This window comes from Podarcis erhardii (assembly GCF_964252035.2).
Source record: "Podarcis erhardii genome assembly, chromosome: 14".
Classification (NCBI taxonomy): domain Eukaryota; kingdom Metazoa; phylum Chordata; class Lepidosauria; order Squamata; family Lacertidae; genus Podarcis; species Podarcis erhardii.
In genome coordinates, this window is record NC_138503.1 from 53,170,017 (window position 1) to 53,192,755 (window position 22,739).

Here is a 22,739-nt window from a genome sequence, read left to right on the forward strand (position 1 = left end):
TCCAGTCGTGGCCGACTCTGGGGTTGCGGCGCTCATCTCGCTTTACTGGCCGAGGGAGCCGGCGTACAGCTTCCGGGTCATGTGGCCAGCATGACTAAGCCGCTTCTGGCAAACCAGAGCAGCGCACGGAAACGCTGTTTACCTTCCTGCCAGAGTGGTACCTATTTATCTACTTGAACCTTGAGGTGCTTTCAAACTGCTAGGTTGGCAGGAGCAGGGACCGAGCAACAGGAGCTCACCCCGTCACGGGGATTCGAACCGCCAACCTTTTGATCGGCAAGTCCTAGGCTCTGCGGTTTAACCCACAGCGCCACCCGCGTCCCACTAAATACAATATTATTGGTTTGTTATAATTGGGGGGGGGGTGCTTTTCTTTTGGGTTGACATATTATTTGTATTTCTTAAAAAAACAAAACCTCTCTCTCTATATATATATAAATATATAGTGAAGAGAGTGTGACTTTCCAATCACAAATTAAACCATGAGATCTCATGAGGAGAGGTTTCCTGCTGCAACCCTGCACAACCCACTGCTTATTCCAATGGGCTTCTGATGGGGGCAGCTAGGTTGTGCTGTGTCTCTGCATTGGGTGTGATTAGACCATTCAATTGCACCTCATGCAGAGAGGCAGTGGAGTTAGCGGCCCTTAGAGGAGCTGTGCCCAGAACAGGGACTCAAGCAGAAGCATTGGGGTGGGCAAGGAAGTTAGGCCCTTCTAAGTCTAGGCAGTGTTTACCATCTTGCAGTCTTAAAGGTAAACACTCTTGTATGAAAAGAATGAGCTGCACTTTCAATTTTAAGTGAGTTAGAATGTGTGTTAGAAATTTAGAGGAAAATAGGAAATTGACAGAGATAGATATTTACTTAATAATGATTTGAAATTTGAACTTGAACCTGTTTAGTATGTTGGTAGGTTCTTAGCCTTACAGTCATACCTTGGTTTTCTTTTTTTTTAAAAAAAATAATATTTATTAGAGTTTCAGATAATACAAAAAGCAAAAAATAATAAAAGGAAAAGAGAAAAAGAAAAAAAAATTCAACCTTTACAGTCCATATTTTCAATAACTTTTTTCCAGAACTTCCCCTCGCCTCCCCTTCTTGTATTCCATGTCCAAATATTTGTTCAACAAGTTCTTATCCCTAAATTTTTAACCTTAATTTGTTGTTATATTTAATTCAATTTATATATCAACTTTTAACTTATATACATCAATCATATATGCTTATACACTTTTTCTAAGGTCGACCCAGTTTCCCTTCCACGAATTCCCCATTTTTATACTAATGACAACACAAGAATAGAAAAAAAAATAGTAAAAAGAATCAGATACCCTTTGGATTTCCAAACTCCCACCCTCCCTTCCCCGGTTTCGATCCCCAGGCCATTGTCCATTAGTCCATCTACTATCAGCCTGGCTCATGTCTGAGGCCCTTAAATCTCTCTCAGTCTCTCTCTGCCGGTTTCTTTGAAAGTCCTTTATATTTAACACCAAGTCTCGGAGAGGCACTATCCCTATAATGTCCATGTTCCTTCCAGCCAGACCTCCATGGTTAAAGGTGGAGCTCAAATCTTGTTTCTTAATTCTTTTAAGTCCAAATAACCCAAAGGCTCCAACTTCCACCTTGATTAAATTTATAATCCATAGATCTTCAGATCCCCACAAAAGGAGATCTTTCCATTCCTCAGTTTTAAATTCAAACCAAATTTCCCTCATCCAGTCCTTATTTTCTTTTATATCCATCTTGACAGGCCTCCGGCTCTCCTTTGCCTTCTGCAGCGTTGCAGCCCCTCCTTCCTTTTCTTGTTCAGCTGCCTGGGTTTTGCTCTTGCAACTTACACAACTTTCTCAAGAGAAAAGCAACCTCGTCCAGGTCAGCTAGTATTTTCTGACCTATTTCCATTCTTGTAATGTCCCTGAACCCCCTCTAGAGGGATTCTGGTTGTTCAATATTCCTTTCACATCCAACCCAAAAGTCAGGTTAATTTGTTTCAGTTCTTCTTTATTTTCAACAACTTATAACTATATTGTATCTAATGTAGCCGGCAAGAACATCAGAAACAAAGTTCTCTGTTTTTTCCGACTTTGACAGCTAATTTGACAGCTGTCAAAATCTTCTATATCTCCTCAGCAGGCTCCTCTCGTGGATCACTCCTGGTCCCGGGATGGGTGGCACTTTAACTCAAGAAATTAGCTCTTATCCTCCAGCACAATTACTTATGCTATCAATCCGTGCAATTAATAACTTTTATCCAATAAAGAAAAGGCTCTTCTCTCGACCTTAGTTGTCAAACCCTTGCTTTAAATTGTATACAATGGGGGGGAGACGGACTTCCTTTTTGCACCTTCCCCCGCTCGTGCCGAATCCAAGAAAATTTTTAGTCCGATTTCCAAATTACTCACGGGTTGTTGTTTTTAGATTTTAGTCCAAATTTTCAGAAGAAGAAGTCAGCGCTCTCCGTCGAATGGCATGCGGCTTCGCTCGGCAGGGGAAGCAGAAGACTCACAGCACCGCGCCATTCCCCGTCCCCCGCTTCGCAGCCTTTAAAAAGGCTCCTTCGCGGTTCGGGGAGGGCACAAACGGTGCCCGCCAAGTCACCAGGTCCACGGGCTTCCGCGCCCGTGGTTTTTGAGGGTTCCCGCATCGCCGGCGCGGCAGGACCCAACCCCTGTTGAGCAGATTCCCTCCAGAGCTCAGAGGGAATCCGCCATTCGGCTATGGCGCCAACCCGGAAGTGAGTCATACCTTGGTTTTCAAACAGCTTAGCTCTTGAATGTTTTGGCTCCCGAATGCCACAAACCAAGAAGTGACTGTTCTAGTTTGCAAACTATTTTTGGAAGCCAAACGACCGATGGGGATTCCGTAGCTTTCTGCAGGAACTTCCTGCAGCCAATCAGAAGCCACGCTTTGGTTTCCGAACATTTTGGAAGTCGAACGGAACGGATTCTGTTCGACTTCCAAGGTACAACTGTATTTGTTAGGTTTTTTTCCTTCCTGTCTTTAATTATTTTCTTTCTCCTTAATTCTCTTTTTCTTATCTTGTAAAAGACAAGCTGCATAAAATGTGAGGCTGTATCAGGCTGAATTTAATGATTGTGTTTTGCTGATTTGGAATGTTTTGGACGCTCTATTTTGATTTTAAGTTAATAAAATTACTAGAAAAAGAAACTGAGGAAACCTTTCACTGACTCATCTTGCCCCATCTTTCTGTTTGCGTGTGTGATTTTTAATCGTATAGAGAACAAACAAAAAATATAAAGTTGGCATATAACCTCCCCCCATAACAAAACAGGAGTATTAGGACCATAAATAAGAAAACCATACATCAGTGAGAGGCAAAAATAGGTACAAATACAAGAATAGGAGCTGAATCTTAACAGAAGACAGGGAGGAGATCATGCAAGCCAAATTGCCCTGGCGATTCCCAACAGGCATTTTTGTCTGTGTGATTCAGAGGTATATGAAACTAAAGTCCCACCATATTGCACTCAAAGACTGCTGCTGTTCTTTACCCTGGAAATCTTTCTTCAAGACTGCATGTTCCTACACCACGCTTGTGTGGATAAACTGCTCACCTTGTCTCCACTTTCTTTGCAGATGATAAATCGGAGGTGGACGGCTCAGTCATGTCCATGGTCTCCGTCACCTCCACCTCCAGCCGCCTGCTCCCCCCCAAGGAGCGCTTGCGGGAAAAGGCCTTTGAGTACTGCCAGCGGCTTATAGAGCAAAGCAACCGCCGTGAGTCCCCTTTTCTGTGCTTGCCTTGTTTCCTGCTGGTGAGGGTGGCAGAGATTTAGGGATGCTGTTTGCTCTTTCACCTCTTCTCTTTTCTGTCTCCTATTTTGCATTGCAACTTGCACAGAAATTAATTTTTTTCATGCACCCATATGTCTGAATCCCCTTCTGGAGTCTTTCCTCCCAACTATCCCTCCAGTCGTCTATGAGGGGAAGGAAAAGCCCAGCTTTTCCAGGAGAAGCAGCAGGTGGAGGTGACTTTTTTTGGCTCACATGCCGATTCAGTTGTCACAAGCTGGGTATGTTTAACTTGGAGAAGAGGAGACTGAGAGGTGGCATGGATAGCCACCTTAAATATCTGAAGGGCTGGCACATAGAAGATGGAACAAGCTTGTTTCCTGCTGCTCCAGAGGGCAGGACCCAAACTAATGGATTCAAATCGCAAGAAAAGAGATTCTTACTAAGCATCAGGAAAAGCTTTCTGATGGTAAGAGCTGTTTGGGTATGGAAAGAGTCCCTCGGGAGGTGGTGGACTCTCCTTCCTCGGAGGTTTTTAAGCAGAGGTTGAATGGCCACCTGTCAGAGATTCTTTAGCTGCCATTCCTGCATCACAGGGGGTTGGATTAGATGATGATTGAAATTGAAACTAAAATACTTTATTGTCACTTGTACAATTTGTATGCAGTGAGATTACACGAGCACCCCCCACTTAGCTCTCTTAGTCTTAATTCCCCTTGTTTACTGATGCACACCCACCAAACCCAAAAGTCATTTGCCCTCTTGTTATCTTTTCATTCAGCAGCCTAACAGCCCACAGACAGAAGCTGTTCTTTACCCTGTTGGTGTGACTAATTATGCTTCTATATCTTCTGCCCGAGGGCAGGAGATCAAGAAAGTGCCAGCCAAGGTGTGAATCATCCCTGAGAATTTTCCTCACACTCCTGAGGCAACCTTCTTCTGCAATGTCATGCAGTGGATTCATGGGACAGCCCATAATATCTTGTGCTGTATTCATCACCCTCTGTAGGTACTTCCTATCAGCTGATGTCAAACCAGCATACCACACCGTGATGCAGTATTGAAAGGACACTTTCTATTGTTGACCGGTAGAAGGAGATCATGATGATGATTATGATAATACTTTTATTTATACCCCACCCATCTTGCTGGGTTCCCCCAGCCAGCTCCCAACAGAATATTAAAAACACGATAAAACATCAAATATTAACAACGTCCCTAAACAGGGCTGCCTTCAGATTTCTTCTAAAAGTCAGATAGTTATTTATTTCCTTGTCATCTGGCGGGAGGGCATTCAACAGGGCAGGCGCCACCACCAAGAAGGCCCTCTGCCTGGTTCCCTGTAACCTCACTTCTCACAGGGAGGGAACCTCCAGAAGGCCCTTGGAGCTGGACCTCAGTGTCCGGGCAGAATGATGGGGGTGGAGACACTACTTCAGGGATACTGGGCCAAGGCTGCTTAGGGCTTTGAAGGTCAGCACCAACACTTTGAATTGTGCTCGGAAACGTAACTGGGAGCCAATGTAGCTCTTTCAGGTTATATGGTCTCAGTGGCTGCTGCATTCTGGATTAGTTGCAGTTTCCGGGTCACCTTCAAAGGTAGCCCCACATAGAGTGCATTGCAGTAGTGCAAGCGGGAGATAACCCGTGGGGTCCCTTTCCAGTTCTACAGTTCTATGTTCTGTGGTTCTATGCATTCAGTTTTGTTTTGTCTGCCAGGGGCTCTGAAGAAAGCTGACGGGGAGCTTCAGAAAGCCGTAAGTAACCTGAAGGAAGGTCTTGGGGCTTGAGCAGGGATCTTGGGCTGCCATTCCGGAATCCCTGACGTTGACGTCTCTCCCCCTCTTTCCCTCGCACAGTGCCTTATTGAAGCCATCACCATCATGGATATAATTTGCAGACAGGACTCTTCCTACGTCTACCGCTCGCTCTCCTGCCTGAAAAACGTGCACAGCCGGATCAGCGGGGACCTGTCTTACGCCAGGGTGCTGCTGCCCATTGCCCAGTTCTTTCTGAACCACAGTGAGTAAGGCTGGCCGGCTGAAGCGAAGCTCTGCCTCCGAAACTGCCTTGGTAGGGAGGCCAGCTGCGATGCCAGACAGCATCCTTGGAGATTTCTGTCCTTGCAGGCAACTAGGGGCAGTTTGCTTGCCTTGCGTTTCCCTCTCGGCAAAACCAGGAAGCTGAACTCCAAGCAATGCATGCTGGGTGGCAGGAGGAAATTGGGTTTGTCACAAACTCTCCCCCAGACACCAGGTCTAAACTGAGAAAGGGACTTTTTATTAGAATATGGGAAAAGGGGAAAGCAGAGAGGAATAATAATAATAATAATAATAATAATAAATTTATTTATACCCCGCCCTCCCCAGCCAAGACCAGGCTCAGGGCGGCTAATACCAGGTAAAAACAATTGATTAAAATACAACTTAAAAACAAGATTAAACTACAACATTAAAATGCAGCCTCATTTCTTTGGAAACTCAAATCAAAAGCTTTTGGGGGGATGAAAACGTCAAGTCTTCACCAAGGCTAAATTTCCAGACTGGTCCTACATGGGCCAGAAAAAAGCCAGGGAAGTCCCCAAATAGGAGTTCCATCACAGAAGCAGAAAGGAAAAAAGAAAGAGGGGAAGGGAATCAAGTTGATTCCAAGCCAAAGGCCAGGCGGAACAACTCTGTCTTACAGGCCCTGCGGAAAGAAATCAGATCCCGCAGAGCCCTGGTCTCATGAGGCAGAGCGTTCCACCAGGCCGGAGCCAGTGTTGAAAAGGCCCTGCCTCTGGCTGAGGCTAATCTGACTTCCTTAGGGATGATGGGAGATGGAGTCTAGCAACATCTGGAAGGCCAGCAGGCTCCCCTCTCCCGGCATAAGGGATATAATTCACCAAGGCCAACTATCCAGACTGGTCCTACGTGGGCCAGAAAAAAGCCAGGGAAGTTCCCAAATAGGAGTTCCATCACGGAAGGAGAAAGGAAAAAAGAAAAGGGGGGAAGGAATCAAATTATTTCCAAGCCAAAGGCCAGGCGGAACAACTCTGTCTTACAGGCCCTGCGGAAAGAAATCAGATCCCGCAGGGCCCTGGTCTCATGAGGCAGAGCGTTCCACCAGGCCGGGGCCAGTGTTGAAAAGGTGCTGGCTCTGGTTGAGGCTAATCTGACTTCCTTAGGGGCCGGGACTTCTAGGGTGTTGCTATTTAGGGACCTTAAGGTTCTCCGTGGAGGACACTGGGAGAGGTGGTCTCGTAGGTACGAGGGTCCTAGGCTATGAAGGACTTTACAAAAGCACCCTGGGTTTCCCCATCCCCAGGGCTGACTAAAGCAGGATGGAGAATGCTAATTTTATGCATCCGTACGTGTGTGTTTCTATCCTCGCTCCCCAGGTGAGACGGCGGCTGTGGACTCCGAAGCTGTTTACAGGCACCTGTTCACCAGAGTTCCCGCTCAGCTTTTCCACAGCCCGATGCTGGCCTTTGAGTTTATCCAGTTCTGCAGGCAGAACATTCGGTTCTTCACTGAGAAACTCAGCATCTTCCGACAGAACTTCCCAAACCTATTCAAGGTACCTGAAGCAAGACTCTCAGGGGCAGGGGGCCTCATTGGCAGAAGTTAAAAGCTGTTGGAGAATGTGCAGGTGGCTTCTGCTTTTTCATCCAACTGCTCTTAGTTGGCTCTTTCTTAGGGCCATTATTATTATTATTATTATTATTATTATTATTATTATTATTACTACTACTATTATTTTATTTAACGTATTCATATGCAGCCTTCCTCCCAAGTTGAGATTCAAGGCAGCTTCCACCATTTAAAAGCGACATTATGAAATACAAAGGAATAAAAACAAACTGGTTGAAAAACATAAAAACAACATTTAGAATTGGCAAAATTAAAATCCAGTTTGCGGGTGGTGCTGTGGTCTAAACCACTGAGCCTAGGGCTTGCCGATTGGAAGGTTGGTGGTTTGAATCCCCGTGATGGGGTGAGCTCCCGTTGCTCAGTCCCAGCTCCTGCAAACCTAGCAGTTCGAAAGCACCCCAAAAAGTGCAAGTAGATAAATAGGTACCGCTCCGGTGGGAAGGTAAATGGTGTTAACGTGTGCTGCTCTGGTTTCGTCAGAAGCAGCTTAGTCAGAATCCACTTGGGGTGTTGAGGGAGAGCAGGCCCCCTCATTGCAGTTTCATCTCATTTCCCCCTCCCTTGCAGTTCCTGGCATGGAACAGCCCAGCCCTTGTCGCCGATTATATGGACCTTCTGCCAGCCCTGCTTGGGACCGACACGGCCCTGGAGATCTTCCACCTGCTGCTCGACTTGCCTTGTGTGGCAGTGGCGCTGGATGTCCAGCTGAGGTAATAGCTCTCCTCCCCGCAGCCTAGCTCCAGGTAGCGCAGAGTAAGGGTATTACAGTGGTTCCTTGGTTCTCAAACTTAGTCCGTTCCAGGAGTCCGTTACAAAACCAAAGTGTTCCAAAACCAAGGCGCGCTTTCACATAGAAAGGAATGCAAAACGGATTAATCCGTTCCAGACTTTTAACAACAACCCCTATAACAGCAATTGAACATGAATTATACTGTCTAACGAGACCATTAATCCATAAAATGAAAGCAATAATATTCAATGTTCTGTACTATAAAATAAATAGGACAGTATCGTAGATGATAAAAATTAAATTTATTATTTTTTCCTTACCTGCACTGATGATAGTCATTGTTTGGATGCGGGGCTTTTATCCATTTCCGCAGTCACACAATAAATATGAAGAAGTGTGCATGCACACGAAAGCTCATACCAATAACAGACTTAGTTGGTCTCTAAGGTGCTACTGGAAGGAATTTTTTTATTTTGTTTCGACAATCAGTCAGTCAGTCAATCAATCAATCAGTAGATGAACTGGTTTCCACACAGTCATAAAAACAAATTAACCGAAAAAGCCTCAAAAACAAAAACGCAAAATAAATAGCAAAAACCAAAGTGCCAAACTTACAGTGGTACCTCGCAAGACGAATGCCTCGGAAGACGAAAAACTCACAAGACGAAAGAGTTTTTCGTTTTTTGAGTTGCTTCGCAAGATGAATTTCCCTATGGGCTTGCTTAGCAAGACGAAAACGTCTTGCAAGTTTGTTTCCTTTTTCTTAAAACCGTTAATACCCAGGGTGCATTCAGGGGGTGCAGTTGCGACTTGACTTCGAGGAGCAACTCATAGCACGCGGTATGGTAGCCTTTTTTGAGGTTTTTGAAGACTTTGGTGATTTTTGAAGCTTTTCCAAAATCCGTGCATCGCAAGACGAAAAAACTCGCAGAACGAATTAATTTCGTCTTGCGAGGTACCACTGTAATTCGTTCCGGAAGTCCATTTGACTTCCAAAATGTTCGAAAACCAAGGCGCAGCTTCTGATTGGTGCAGGTGCCCTGGAAACAAGAGCTTACAGCCGCATCAGACATTCGGCTTCTGAAAAACGTTAGAAAACCGGAACACTTATGTAATGGGATTAGGGGTTGCTTGTGCGTAAGCGCCGAACCGCTCCAAGCTGAGTAGTTGGCTAAAACCTTCCCTGACCGGACAGCCCTTACTTCGTGGCTGTCTTAATCACTGGCAGAATCCATCAGTGGGCATTTCCTGAACTTTTTCCAACATAAAAGCTCCTTGACAGAGAGTCTCCGCCTGGATTCCCTGCGCAACAGCTTTCTGCGCAGAGTGGGCGTCCCCAGGGGAGGTCCTGAGCTCTCTCCACTGGTCTCGCTGGAAGCGTCCCTGAGCCTTCCCTCCTCCTCCTCCTCCTCCTTCCCTTCTTCCTCAGCGGAAGCTCTCCCTCTTTCCCTGCTGGTTCCCTCCCCAGCATCCGAGAGCCTCTCCACCCCCCTGAGCTCCGATGGCAGTTCCCTGACAACTTACTTCCAGGTTTTTGGCGATTGAGAACCAAAGTACCCACCGTACTATTTTATATTTATTTATACCCAGACCAGGAATCAAGGTGGCTAATCAATTAAAATGGAAAAAGCTCATCCTTAGATGCAAGGCTGAGCTAATATGCATTTACAGGCTTGTAGGAAGGGGTGGGGGGCTACTTGTGGCCAGATCCCTCTGCATTTTTAACAGATGGTACTTTTGAACAAGGTGTGTGTGGGATTTTTGTCTGTCGCTAGGTCTGCCCTGACTCCCCTGCCTGAGAGGACTCCTGTGGACCCGGCTCTGAAGCCAGTCACCTGCCTGGAAGCTTACCGCCACCCGGACTACAGAGCCCTTTTCCAGTATCTCCTTCGGGTCGAGTCAGCTCCCGGAGACCCTGGCAGGTAAGAGGCCATGCCTGAGACAAGCTACTCTTCTTAATTTATTTGATGCTGTCTCTTTTGGGGGTGGTACCCGGGTGGCGCTGTGGGTTAAATCACAGAGCCTAGGACTTGCCCATCAGAAGGTTGGTGGTTCGAATCCCCGCAACGCTCCTGTTGTTCAGTCCCTGCTCCTGCCAACCTAGCAGTTCGAAAACACGTCAAAGTGCAAGTAGATAAATAGGTATCGCTCCAGCGGGAAGGTAAACGGCGTTTCCGTGCGCTGCTCTGGTTCGCCAGAAGCAGCTTAGTCATGCTGGCCACGTGACCTGGAAGCTGTACGCTGGCTCCCTCGGCCAATAAAGCGAGATGAGCGCCGCAACCCCAGAGTTGGTCACAACTGGACCTAATGGTCCGGGGTCCCTTTACCTTTTTATTTTGGGGGTACTCGTACCTTGCCCGCTAAACAACGTTCCTGAGGCATCTGACAATATAATCAAAGTACTGTTGCGGTTGTGGGGTTTTTTGGCAAAACTTTTTTCTTAATGATTTTCAATTTTTTTGTCCAAATTGGTCACTAATTAAAACAAATTAAATTGAAACAAATAGACATTTTCCCAAATCTGAACAAATTTAACATTTTTCTGAAACTGACTTCCTGCACCCCCTCCTGGATGTGTTGATGTTTCTCCTTGGTGTTGCATCAAAGACCCCAGGGGTCATCTAGTCCAACCCCCTGGAATGCAGGAATCTCAGCTAAAGCATCCCTGACATATGGTCATCCGGCCTCTGCTTAAAAACCTCCAAGGAAGGAGAGTCCACAACCCCTGAGGGAGTCTGTTCCACTGTCAAACAACTCTTACTGCTCCTGATGTTCAGTCGGAATCTCCTTTCTTGCAACTTGAAGCCATGGGTTCGAGTCCTACTCTCCAGAGCGGGAGAAAACAAGCATGCTCCCTCCTCCATGTGACAGCCCTTAAGATATTTGCCCCTTTAGTCTGATCTAGCTGCAGCCAGACTCTTCTGATGCTCTTCTGGGTTCTTCCATTGTGGTCCCGTCCCCCAGGTTGACTCCCATCCGCCAGCTCCTGGGATCCATGGCCAGTTCCCCTCGCGTGGTGCAGTGTGCGGAGAGCGTCCCTGTCTTACTGCAGCTCTACTTTGGAGTCGTAGCCGAGGTAAGGTTTGCTTGCCCCCTGCAAGGATCTGTTCCAGTTTCATTTCCTCCAGTACGCCTGCTTCAGTGAAGGTTTCAAACAAGGGCTTTAAAAATTCAGACATCAAAGGTGCACCCAGTGCTTAGGTATCTGGGTTCCTTCCCTCCTCCCAAATCTGTATCCAGCTCCTGTTTTGATTCCAGAGCGTAGTCTAGGAGGGTATTCACTGTGGCCAGCATCATGGCACCGAGTCTTCTACAAGGCTGGATTGTTCCATAGAATCATAGAATCATAGAGTTGGAAGAGACCACAAGGGACATCGAGTCCAACCCCCTGCCAAGCAGGAAACACCATCAGAGCACTCCTGACATATGGTTGTCAAGCCTCTGCTTAAAGACCTCCAAAGAAGGAGACTCCACCACACTCCTTGGCAGCAAATTCCACTGTCGAACAGCTCTCACTGTCAGGAAGTTCCTCCTAATGTTTAGGTGGAATCTTCTTTCTTGTAGTTTGGAACCATTGCTCCGTGTCCGCTTCTCTGGAGCAGCAGAAAACAACCTTTCTCCCTCCTCTATGTGACATCCTTTTATATATTTGAACATGGCTATCATATCACCCCTTAACCTCCTCTTCTCCAGGCTAAACATGCCCAGCTCCCTTAGCCGTTCCTCATAACGCATCGTTTCCAGGCCTTTGACCATTTTGGTTGCCCTCCTCTGGACATGTTCCAGTTTGTCAGTGTCCTTCTTGAACTGTGGTGTCCAGAAGTGGACACAGTACTCCAGGTGAGGTCTGACCAGAGCAGAATACAGTGGCACTATTACTTCCCTTGATCTAGATGCTATACTCCTATTGATGCAGCCCAGAATTGCATTGGCTTTTTTAGCTGCCGCGTCACACTGTTGGCTCATGTAACACTTGCAACAGCCTTGAGGAGTGATGGCATTGAGAGAGAGAGGGAAGTTGCTGATTTCTGCCTGCTGACCATGCAGACTGGCACTTGCTTCTGAGTAAGCATGCAGAGGATGGCATCTTTGGGCCACAGTCCTCAGCACACTTACTAGGTAGTAAAGGTAAAGGACCCGTGGACGGTTAAGTCCAGTCAAAGGCGACTATGGGGTTGCAGCACTCATCTCGCTTTCAGGCTGAAGGAGCCAGCGTTTGTCTACAGACAGCTTTCCGGGTCAGGTGACCAGCATGACTAAACGGAGGACCGTGACGAGTGCCAGAGCGCACAGAAATGCCCTTTACCTTCCCGCTGCAGTGGTACCTATTTATCTACTTGCGCCAATGTGCTTTTGAACTGCTAGGTTGGCAGGAGCTGGGACAGAGCAACGGGAGCTCACCCTGTCGTGGGGATTCGAACCGCTGACCTTCTGATCTGCAAACCCAAGAGGCTCAGTGGTTTAGACCACAGCGCCACCCACGTCCCTTTACTTGGTAGTAAGCTGCAGGGAGCACAGTGGGATTCTCTGCATCGGATTGCTGTTACCCAGTGTGCTTTGCGGCTGCATCAGGATTTGAACTTTGGTCTCCCTGGTCTAAGTCCAGCACTTAAACCACTAGACATGCTAGCCCTCAACTTAAATGTGGATTTGTTGTTTATTTCTTTATTCTGGGAAGCAGCAGCAGCACCATGGGGGCTGATGATGTGCTCATCTCTGTATAGTAAAGGATTTGCCGCTAACCAGGATGCGAATATATAAAAGGATGTCACATAGAGGAGGGAGAAAGGTTGTTTTCTGCTGCTCCAGAGAAGCGGACACGGAGCAATGGTTCCAAACTACAAGAAAAAAGATTCCACCTAAACATTAGGAAGAACTTCCTGACAGTAAGAGCTGTTCGACAGTGGAATTTGCTGCCAAGGAGTGTGGTGGAGTCTCCTTCTTTGGAGGTCTTTAAGCAGAGGCTTGACAACCATATGTCAGGAGTGCTCTGATGGTGTTTCCTGCTTGGCAGGGGGTTGGACTCAATGGCCCTTGTGGTCTCTTCCAACTATGATTCTATGAAACCATGGTTTGCAGTGTGTTGGCAAGGCCTGGTTTGTGCTGCATCCGCGCCAATCGAAAGCACTTTTCCTGCTCCTCCAGCCTCTGCCTTTGCAAGAAAGGAAGCAGCTGCCTCTAGTGTCACCTTGGACAAAGTCCTTCAGCAGCAAGGTTGAAGCCAGCAAACTAAGCCAGCTTCAGTGCACCTTTGGGATCTTAAGCAGACCCAAGTCCGCAAGCCAGTTATTTCCCAAAAGAGACATCTGGTTGGCCCCTGTGAGAACAGGATGCTGGACTAGATGGGCCCCCTTTGGCCTGATCCAGCAGCCTCATCTCATATCCTTAGCGAGGGTCAGTGCTAACCCTGGTCCAGTGGTGTGGCTGCACCACCATGCCAGAATGCCAAAAAAGATCCCCTGTAAGCAGCACACAGGCTAATAATATATTGACAATATTTACAGAACACTATCAAACTCTTTCAAAATTCATAGACAGAAGACTTGTAATATGTCACAAACTAATAAGAGTCAAGTAACTATTCCATAAGCAGAATGATTAGAATGGTATGTCACTATAAAGCGTGACTGAAATGGAGGCTGAACGCCTTTCCACAGTAAATATCAGATCCAAAATGTTGTCGAGAGTGAGCTGGAGCACGGTGGTGCTATAAGAACAGATTGAATACAGGCCTGTCATTTCAGTCTCTGTATTGTATTTGAATGTAATGGATTTCATTTTATAGTATTGCCAGCTGATGAAGAATTATCATTGAAAATGTTCATTATCCTGGAAGAACTGTTTTGTCTGCTGCTGTGCTCGGAGCACCCTTTTGTGACGTTTGGAGCACCTACCATCTCACTTCTGAGTTGATGTTCTTATACATTTGGATCTGATATTTACTGTGGAAAGGCGTTCAGCCTCAATTTCAGTCATTCTTTATAGTGACATACCATTCTAATCATTCTGCTTATGGAATAGTTAGGTAAAGGAACTCCTGACCGTTAGGTTCAGTCGCGGACGACTCTGGGGTTGCAGCGCTCATCTCGCTTTATGGGCCGAAGGAGCCGGCATACAGCTTCCGGGTCATGTGGCCAGCAGGACTAAGCCGCTTCTGGCAAACCAGAGCAGCGCACGGAAACGCCGTTTACCTTCCCACCGGAGTGGTACCTATTTATCTACTTGCACTTTGACGTGCTTTCAAACTACTAGGTGGGCAGGAGCAGGGACCAAGCAATGGGAGCTCACCCCGTGGTGGGGATTCGAATCGCCGACCTTCAGATCGGCAAGTCCTAGGCTCTGTGGTTTAGACCACAGCACCACCCGCGTCCCTATGGAATAGTTACTTGACTCTTATTAGTTTGTGACTCCCTGCACATATTACATGTCTTCTGTCTATGAATTTTGAAATAGTTTTATAGCGTGATATAAATATTGTCAATATATTATTAGCCTGCGTGTTGCTTGATGTTTTTCAAAATACAGATGGGTGGCAGATCTGCTCAGTAGATCTTTGTTGTAGCGGGCGATGGGATGAGTGCAGCACGCAAGGGCCCGGGATTCTCCAGGATTCTTGGATCTTCCTTCGCTGAGTTAAGGCACTGAATGGTCCTGCTCTTCCTTCTTCTCCAGTTTGCAGATGGAGCTCTTGCAAACAAGCTGGTCCTGGCAATTCTGGAGAGGAGCGATCAGCTTTATGGCATCCCGGCTTTCAAGGCAGAGGTGTACAGGTGAGTGCAGACTCATCGTTTCAGGTGGGGAAAGGGCAAAATCTACCATCTCCAGCCTGGGGAGTTTCTCCTTGAGCCTTTCTCTCCAATGGAGCAGTTTTCTGATTTGATACTACATTGTCCCTTACAGTCAAGGTTCCTCTTGGGATATTATCTTTCTGTTCATTGCCCTGACCTATTGGTTGCTTACGTCTCTATCCCAAGTCTGGTAGAAAGTGGTCTATTCATTTGTTTTATTTATAAAAATATTTATTTACTGCTAATTCTTTTTTTAAAAAAAAATTGGAGTAGATTACAGCAATGGCACACAAAACTCATTCAATAAAAACCATATAAAAAAGTTTAAATCAGAAATCAGCTAACTTACTGTGGAAAGGTATATTGCCTGCTTAGGCATGATGGACTAGAAAAAAAATTAATTAAGCATTTAAAAGTTGAGACAGAAGTTGTCTACTGAACCTCTAGTGGCAGAGAGTTCCACAGGACTGGGCAGATGAAGCAAAAGGCTTGGTTTCCAAGTAATGTGTATATTATATTGCAACTGAACTACTGACACTGTTCTGACCAAGTGTTCTTTAGTTGAAAAGGCTCCCCAAGTGGTTTACTAAAATCAGTAGTAAGACAGTCTTTACTTCCAGGCTTGCAATCTCTTTTAAGACACGACACACAAAGAAAAAAATGATGGGAGGGAGAGAGGAAGAAACAAGCTCCATTCATGTTCTTATACCATCAACAAGCTTATAAACAGCTTTTTTAAAAATGCATTGTGAGCCATGGAGACAGTAGTGCCTTTGGATAAGAAAAGTCTGAGGATGATTGATTGGAAGAAGAGGTGGCCCTTGAGAAAATGCCAGGGCAGCAACTTGACTAAAGAAGCGTTAATTGATTAATCACACGAGACTGAGTATGGCATCTAAATTTGCATATTGGTGTAAAAAAAAAATGCATTTCTGATACGAGACACCAGCTCTCTTTGCTTTAATATTGTGTGCATCTTCAGAGGCCTTCTTTTCTGTGCACACAAGAGAAAAGGAGAGAATGCCTCTCTTTTTTAAGTTCAGGTCTCTTAATTTATATTTTTTCCTAGCTGCCATTTATGCGAAGGTTCCAGGGTAATGCGTACAGAAGTGAATAAAATCAATCCCCACAGCATATAAATGCAGTTTAAAGTAAGCATTAAGAAAAGAAGAGAAAGCAGGCATACAAAGCCACCCCAGAAATACAGTTCCCAAGAATTTCATCTACATGATACACATTTGTATTACAAAAAATAGCATTTTAAAAAATGTACGCTGCCAAATAAATCAAGAGCAAGTTTTTAGTTGATCTGGAACGTGTCCAGAGGAGGGCAACCAAAATGGTCAAAGGCCTGGAAACGATGCCTTATGAGGAACGGCTAAGGGAGCTGGGCATGTTTAGCCTGGAGAAGAGGAGGTTAAGGGGTGATATGATAGCCATGTTCAAATATATAAAAGGATGTCACATAGAGGAGGGAGAAAGGTTGTTTTCTGCTGCTCCAGAGAAGCGGACACGGAGCAATGGATCCGAACTACAAGAAAGAAGATTCCACCTAAACATTAGGAAGAACTTCCTGACAGTAAGAGCTGTTTGACAGTGGAATTTGCTGCCAAGGAGTGTGGTGGAGTCTCCTTCTTTGGAGGTCTTTAAGCAGAGGCTTGACAACCATATGTCAGGAGTGCTCTGATGGTGTTTCCTGCTTGGCAGGGGGTTGGACTCGATGGCCCTTGTGGTCTCTTCCAACTCTATGATGATTCTATGATTCTATGAGGGTGTTTTGACGCAGCGAGTGCAACAGATGAATCCCTTTGGTGTTGCAGCCCTAACTGATGCCTGCTCCCCTGGTGTCATCAAAGCTTTTGCGGCTGCCGCAACAGCCTCTCCCAGAGCCCACCCCAAACACCTCCTACCAAAAGCCTATTCAGAAGCAGAAAGTGACCCAAACGCTGTTTTAGAAGCCTTGCTCTGTGGGTTGCAGAGCACCCCTGGTCACCTCAGCTGTCCTCTTTTCCCTGCCAGGGTGATGAGCTCCCAGCTGTCAGTTCTGTGCAAGCTGCACCCTTCGCTGGTGGTGGAGCTGTCCCCACAGCTTTTGGAGTTTTCGGGATCGGTCACCAACATTCAGAGCAAAGAGGACCTCTTCACTGACGTGGTAAGCAGAAACCCACTTGCCCTGGCGGGTAGGACAGCCCCCACCTCTACATTCCCCTCTGAGATACTGATTATATTCCTTATGCCGGGAGAGGGGAGCCTGCTGGCCTTCCAGATGTTGCTAGACTCCATCTCCCATCATCCCGAAGGAAGTCAGAATAGCCTCAGCCAGAGCCAGGGCCTTTTCAGCACTGGCTCTGGCCTGGTGGAATGCTCTGTCTCATGAGACCAGGGCCCTGTGGGATCTGGTTTCTTTCTGCAGGGCCTGTAAGACAGAGTTGTTCCGCCTGGCCTTTGGCTTGGAATCAACTTGATTCCCTTCCCCTCTTTCTTTTTTCCTTTCTGCTTCTGTGATGGAACTCCTATTTGGGGACTTCCCTGGCTTTTTTCTGGCCCATGTAGGACCAGTCTGGAAAGTTAGCCTTGATGAAGACTTGACGTTTTCATCCCCCCAAAAGCTTTTGATTTGAGTTTCCATTGAAATGAGGCTGCATTTTAATGTTGTATTTTAATGTTGTTTTTAAGTTGTATTTTAATCAATTGTTTTTACCTGGTGTTAGCCGCTCTGAGCCTGGTCTTGGCTGGGGAGGACGGGGTATAAATAATAATAATAATAATAATAATAATAATAATAATAATAATAATAATTCAAAACAGGGATGGGGGAATCTGTGGTCCAGCTTCTAAGTTGTTTCTTCTTTGATCCACTCAGCTGAACCATTGCCAGTTTTTCATCCATTCACCAACTTGTGTTTGCTGTGGAATTCCCTCCCCAGATAAATTAATCTGGCATCTTTTAGGTACAAGGCTAAATTTCTGCCGGTGGTTTTAGCAGAACATTGACCAGGTGTTAATTTACTCCTTGCCAGGTTTTTTTTTATCACATTAACTTTTACTTTGGTTGAAGTTGTTATTTTACATGCCGATTCACCTGACCTCATGGAAAATGTGCACATAATCTGTTCCTGAAGAAGGAATTGTGTGTGTACGCAGTTGGGGATTCAGGTCGATGTGCAGAACCCTCAACGGGCTGTTTGGAATGTGCATGTCTTAACTGCATTTTTGTACATTCTCCAGCTGTTACATGTTGATTTCCAACAGAATTTGGGAAATGCACCTATCTCGATTTTGCAAGCTGCATCACTTAAAAAAAGGAATGGAGCAAAAATGTCTTAAATAACCAGAAGATAGCGGACCCTTTTGGAGTTACGGAACAATTTAAACTACTGAGTTTAGACCACAATTAGTTGACTTATTATTTAAATCCCACCATTCTCCCCAAGAACCTAAGGTGGGCCCCCCTCTCCTATTTTGTCCAAACAAAACCCCTTAAGGTGAGGTAAGGTGTGGGGAGAGAGGGAAGATTGAGTGGGGCTTTGACCCAGGGTCTTCTCAGTTCTAGCCCCCATTTTTATTTACACCCTATTGTTCAGTTCAGAAGGAGCCAAAAGGCAGTTTGTTATTTATGCAGCACACTAAAATGAGGACTGCTTGTACCTCTTCTGACTAATAATAATAATTATTATTTATTTATAACCCGCCCATCTGGCTGAGTTTCCCCAGCCACTCTGGGTGGCTTCCAACAGAATATTAAAATACAATAATCTATTTAACATTAAAAGCTTCCCTAAACAGGGCTGCCGTCAGATGTCTTCTACAAGTCTGATAGTTGTTTTCCTCTTTGACAACTGGTGGGAGGGCATTCCACAGGGTGGGTGCCACCACTGAGAAGGCCCTCTGCCTGGTTCCCTGTAACTTGGCTTCTCGCAGCGAGGGAACCACCAGAAGGCCCTCGGAGCTGGACCTCAGTTTCCGGGCAGAATGTGCTGCAGAGTTATGCCTGAGGCCCAGGAGAGTGAGAATCATAGAATTGTGGAGTTTGAAGTTTGAAGAGACCCCAAGAGTAATTTAGTCCAACAGTGTAGGAATCGTAACGAAAGCACGCCTGACAGATGGCCACTCGACCTTTGTTTAAAAACCTCCAAGGAAGGAGAGCACCTCCACCTTCCTAGGAAGTTGGTTCTGCTGTCAAAACAGCTCTTACCCTCCGAAAACTCCTCCTGGTTTCAGCCAGCAGAGTCTTCTCCCTTTCTTCTAAGGAGAACTGCTGTTCTCTCCCTGGCCAGGGAAAGAGGAGGCGGCACCAGGTACAGGTGAGTCGATTTCTGGTTAGTTCGCCCACCCCTAGGGTCCCTCAGGCTTTCTCTGCTGCTTCCCTCTCACGTTTCTAGCCCTCTGTGAGGTAATGAGGTACATATGCCCCCCCTATGAAGGAGTGTGCCTTCCCACAGGTGTGGACCATTGGCGAGTACGCGTCCGTATCGCACGACAAGCGGTGCACGGTGGAGCAGATCAACAGGTTCTTCGAAGTCCTTGAGGCCATGCTCTTTGAGATCACCCAGCTGCGGCCCTTGGCCACCATCCCCAAATACTCTCCTCGCGCCATCGCCGTCCTCATGACTGCGCTCACCAAGCTGGCATCTCGCAGCCAGGACTTGATCCCAAGGTTTGAACCCGGGGGGGAGATGGGGGGGGGGAAGCAGGACTGAACATCCACTTTGGTTTGCGTATGCGCACCTGGTAAGAACTGACGAGGACATCTGTTAGGGCTGGGCGACATCTGGTTTTCAACATTGTGATATGTCGCCAGCTAAACGTCTCGTCGTACCAATATATCACGGTGTAAGGATGGAGCTATGGAGAGGCGTTGGCTGGCTTCACAGTTTTTCCTGCTGCGTGATTTCTGCCAGTGCCTGCTCTTGTGATTCGCTGCTCCCTGTTTGCAGGAATCGAGTGAGGCATTGGCTGATTTCATGTTTCCCCCCACATTGTGATTTTTGCATAGCTATGCCCCCAGCCAGATGGACAGGGTACAAATAAAATTCTTCTTCTTCTTCTTCTTCTTCTTCTTCTTCTTCTTCTTCTTCTTCTTCTTCTTCTTCTTCTTCATATATTGCCAGGACAAAAATGATGAAAGCGATACCACATTATGGACTTCAAACTGGTTTTGGTTGATATTTTGATATATTGTCCAAAACAAGTTTGAAGTCCATACTGTGATCTCGCTTTCATAATGTTTGACCTGGCAATATATTGTGCCCTACACACCAGCTTGATATGGTTGGGGTACAGTTTGGTGGGGAAGTACCCACCCCTTGAAAGGACAGCAGCTTTCCCCAGCCTGGGCCAGATGTTTTGGAGCAGGGATCAGCAACCTTTTTCAGCCGTGGGCCGGTCCACTGTTCCTCAGACCATTTGGTGGGCCACACCATATTGGGGGGGGGGGGAATGAACGAATTCCTATGCCCCACAAATAACCCGGAGATGCATTTCAAATGAAAGGACACATTCAACTCATGTAAAAACCCGCTGACCGCCCACAAGCCAGATTTAGAAGGCAATTGGGCTGGATCTGGCCCCCACGCCTTAGGTTGCCTACCCCTGTTTTGGAGTATCACTTCCATCAGCCACCCAGGTTGGGGAGTGCTGATGTGAAAAGTCCCAGCATCTTAGGTAGTGCCTTGTCTCTCCCCCTCTTGGTTGCCGGCAGCAAAGCCTGGTCAGTGACACAGCCCTACTGGCTGGTCGGTACCAGAGTACCAGATCTGGCTTTAGTGGCAGGTGGTTTGCAAGGATTTTTGCCTCCCAATTGTCAAAGCAATAGCAACAGCTTCAAATTCCCTCCCCCAAAATTGCCAGAAACTTGTGGGGTTTTGCTGCAATAAAGCTTGCGCCCATGATTCTGTCCACCAATTCCTGGGCTGAGCCTCTGCTCAGAGGCCCTCCATTCCTTGGCCTTTTCCTTGGCCTGGCTGAGCTGCTGCCATTTTCCACGGTGAAATACAAAGTTCCCCCTGCAAAGCTTGAACCTGCCATCCCGAATGAGACCCTGTTGGACTGACAGGTGGGGCCACTGAATTGCTTCGTAGGATTTTGGACCCGAGTCCTCCCTCCCAACTCAGTTCTGGTCCTTAGAACCTCAGAGGAGCCTGGCTGCTCAGTCTGGCCAAAGCCCATCTCGCCCAGCAGCCGGTCCCCACAGTGGATGGGAAACCTGCATGAACACAGAGGTGCTCTCTCCCCAGTCACATTTCCCAGTGGCTGGTAGTCTGGGGCAAACCAGCACAGCCACCATGGGTCAAGGTAAAGGGACCCCTGACCATTAGGCCCAGTCACGGACGACTCTGGGGTTGCGGCGCTCATCTTGCTTTACTGGCCGAGGGAGCCGGCATACAGCTTCCAGGTCATGTGGCCAGCATGACTGAGCCGCTTCTGGCGAACCAGAGCAGTGCATGGAAACGCCATTTACCTTCCCACTGGAGTGGTACCTATTTATCTACTTGCACTTCGTGCTTTCGAACTGCTAAGTTGACAGGAGCAGGGACCGAGCAATGGGAGCTCATCCCGTCGGGGGGGGATTCGAACCGCCAACCATCCGATCGGCAAGCCCTAGGCTCTGTGGTTTAACCATGGTTAGTACCCATTATTAGCCTTGCCTAGTTTGCCTAACCCCACATTAATGGCCATCACTGCCTCTTGTGGCAGTGAGTTCCGTAGTTCAGCTATTTGCTAGTGTGAAATACTTCCTTTGCCTCCCCCCCAAAACACTTTTCTTAACTTCCCCAGAACCCCTTACCTGGGTGAGGTGCGCAGGATATGTTGGAGATGGCAGGTGACCAGGTTTGGAGCCCACAGCCCCAGTGACTCCAGCAGGAAACCTGTTTCTCCCTGCCCCAAAACCTCGGGGAGTGAGGGGTGCTCTCCTTCCCCCCCCCCCTGCGAGGTGGCTCAGCCCTGCTCTTCTCCCCATGTCTCCCCACAGGGTGTCCCTCTTTTTGTCCAAGATGCGGACCTTCATCCAGAACCCAGCCGTCTCCTCCACCTACAGCCCCGAGGACGCTGAGGCCATCCTGACCCGGGCCACGGAGCTGATGAACTTGCTGAAGATGCCCAGCGTGGCTCAGTTTGTGCTGACCCCGTCCCCCGAGGTCTCGAGCCCCCGGTTCCACCGCGACACAAACGTTTCCCTGCCTCTCGCCATGAAGGTGGCCAGCCAGATTCTGGAGAGGGGTGCAAGCTCCGTTCCTGGCTGAGTCCTTCAGATGGAAACGTATTGTCAAGGACTGTTGGCTGTGGGGGCTGCCAGAGGCATAAGCAGAGTTTGGGAGGGTGTGGGACAGGAACCCCCCACCAACAGGGTGGAGGGAGTCTCTCTAGGGAAGGTTTGTGGGCGAAGGAATGAAATTAGTCAAGTCGAACAATTTCCTTTTCGAAAACCAGTTTTATTTTTGCCTTCCCCATTTTTCGGGGGGATTCTGACTCCCTTCTCTGACTTCTCAGGTGCTCCAATTGGCCTGTCCTGTGCTTGTAACTGGGCAAACAGTTTGCAGACTTCTTTCCGCAACCCTGTAATCAGTATTGTTGGATCTGGGCTTTCCTATGAATAAAATGTTGATTTGGCATAGCCAGGCGCAGTGCAGGCTTGCTCCTTGATCTGCTGCCTCAGAAAGCAGACTTCCAGGGGCAGAAGTCTCCCAGCTCCATCTTTGGGGTCTGAGTCTCTGGACTCCCTTGGAGCAGCAAAGGGTTTGGGGTGTTTCTGCACTCTCAGCTAGCCCCACGGGCAACTCTGAGCCAGTCCCCCATTCCTTTCCCCCAACTCTCCTCAGCTTGAGCCAATTCAG

At 47.2% G+C, this 22,739-nt stretch overlaps 1 protein-coding gene across 1 annotated transcript in view; it reads left to right on the top strand.

The window, feature by feature from the left end:
* AP5Z1 (adaptor related protein complex 5 subunit zeta 1) overlaps nt 1–22,519 on the top strand; it is a 28,148-nt gene extending 5,629 nt beyond the window's left edge. Inside the window, exons 7-17 of the mRNA XM_081839679.1 lie at nt 3,599–3,739; nt 5,474–5,511; nt 5,614–5,776; nt 7,134–7,312; nt 7,954–8,096; nt 9,892–10,038; nt 11,081–11,192; nt 14,789–14,886; nt 16,924–17,056; nt 19,347–19,561; nt 21,878–22,519. Coding sequence (XP_081695805.1) covers nt 3,599–3,739; nt 5,474–5,511; nt 5,614–5,776; nt 7,134–7,312; nt 7,954–8,096; nt 9,892–10,038; nt 11,081–11,192; nt 14,789–14,886; nt 16,924–17,056; nt 19,347–19,561; nt 21,878–22,148 — 1,640 coding nt within the window. The 3' untranslated portion in view covers nt 22,149–22,519. The remainder of the gene's footprint in view (nt 1–3,598; nt 3,740–5,473; nt 5,512–5,613; nt 5,777–7,133; nt 7,313–7,953; nt 8,097–9,891; nt 10,039–11,080; nt 11,193–14,788; nt 14,887–16,923; nt 17,057–19,346; nt 19,562–21,877) is intronic.
* The last annotated feature ends 220 nt before the right edge of the window (nt 22,520–22,739 follow it).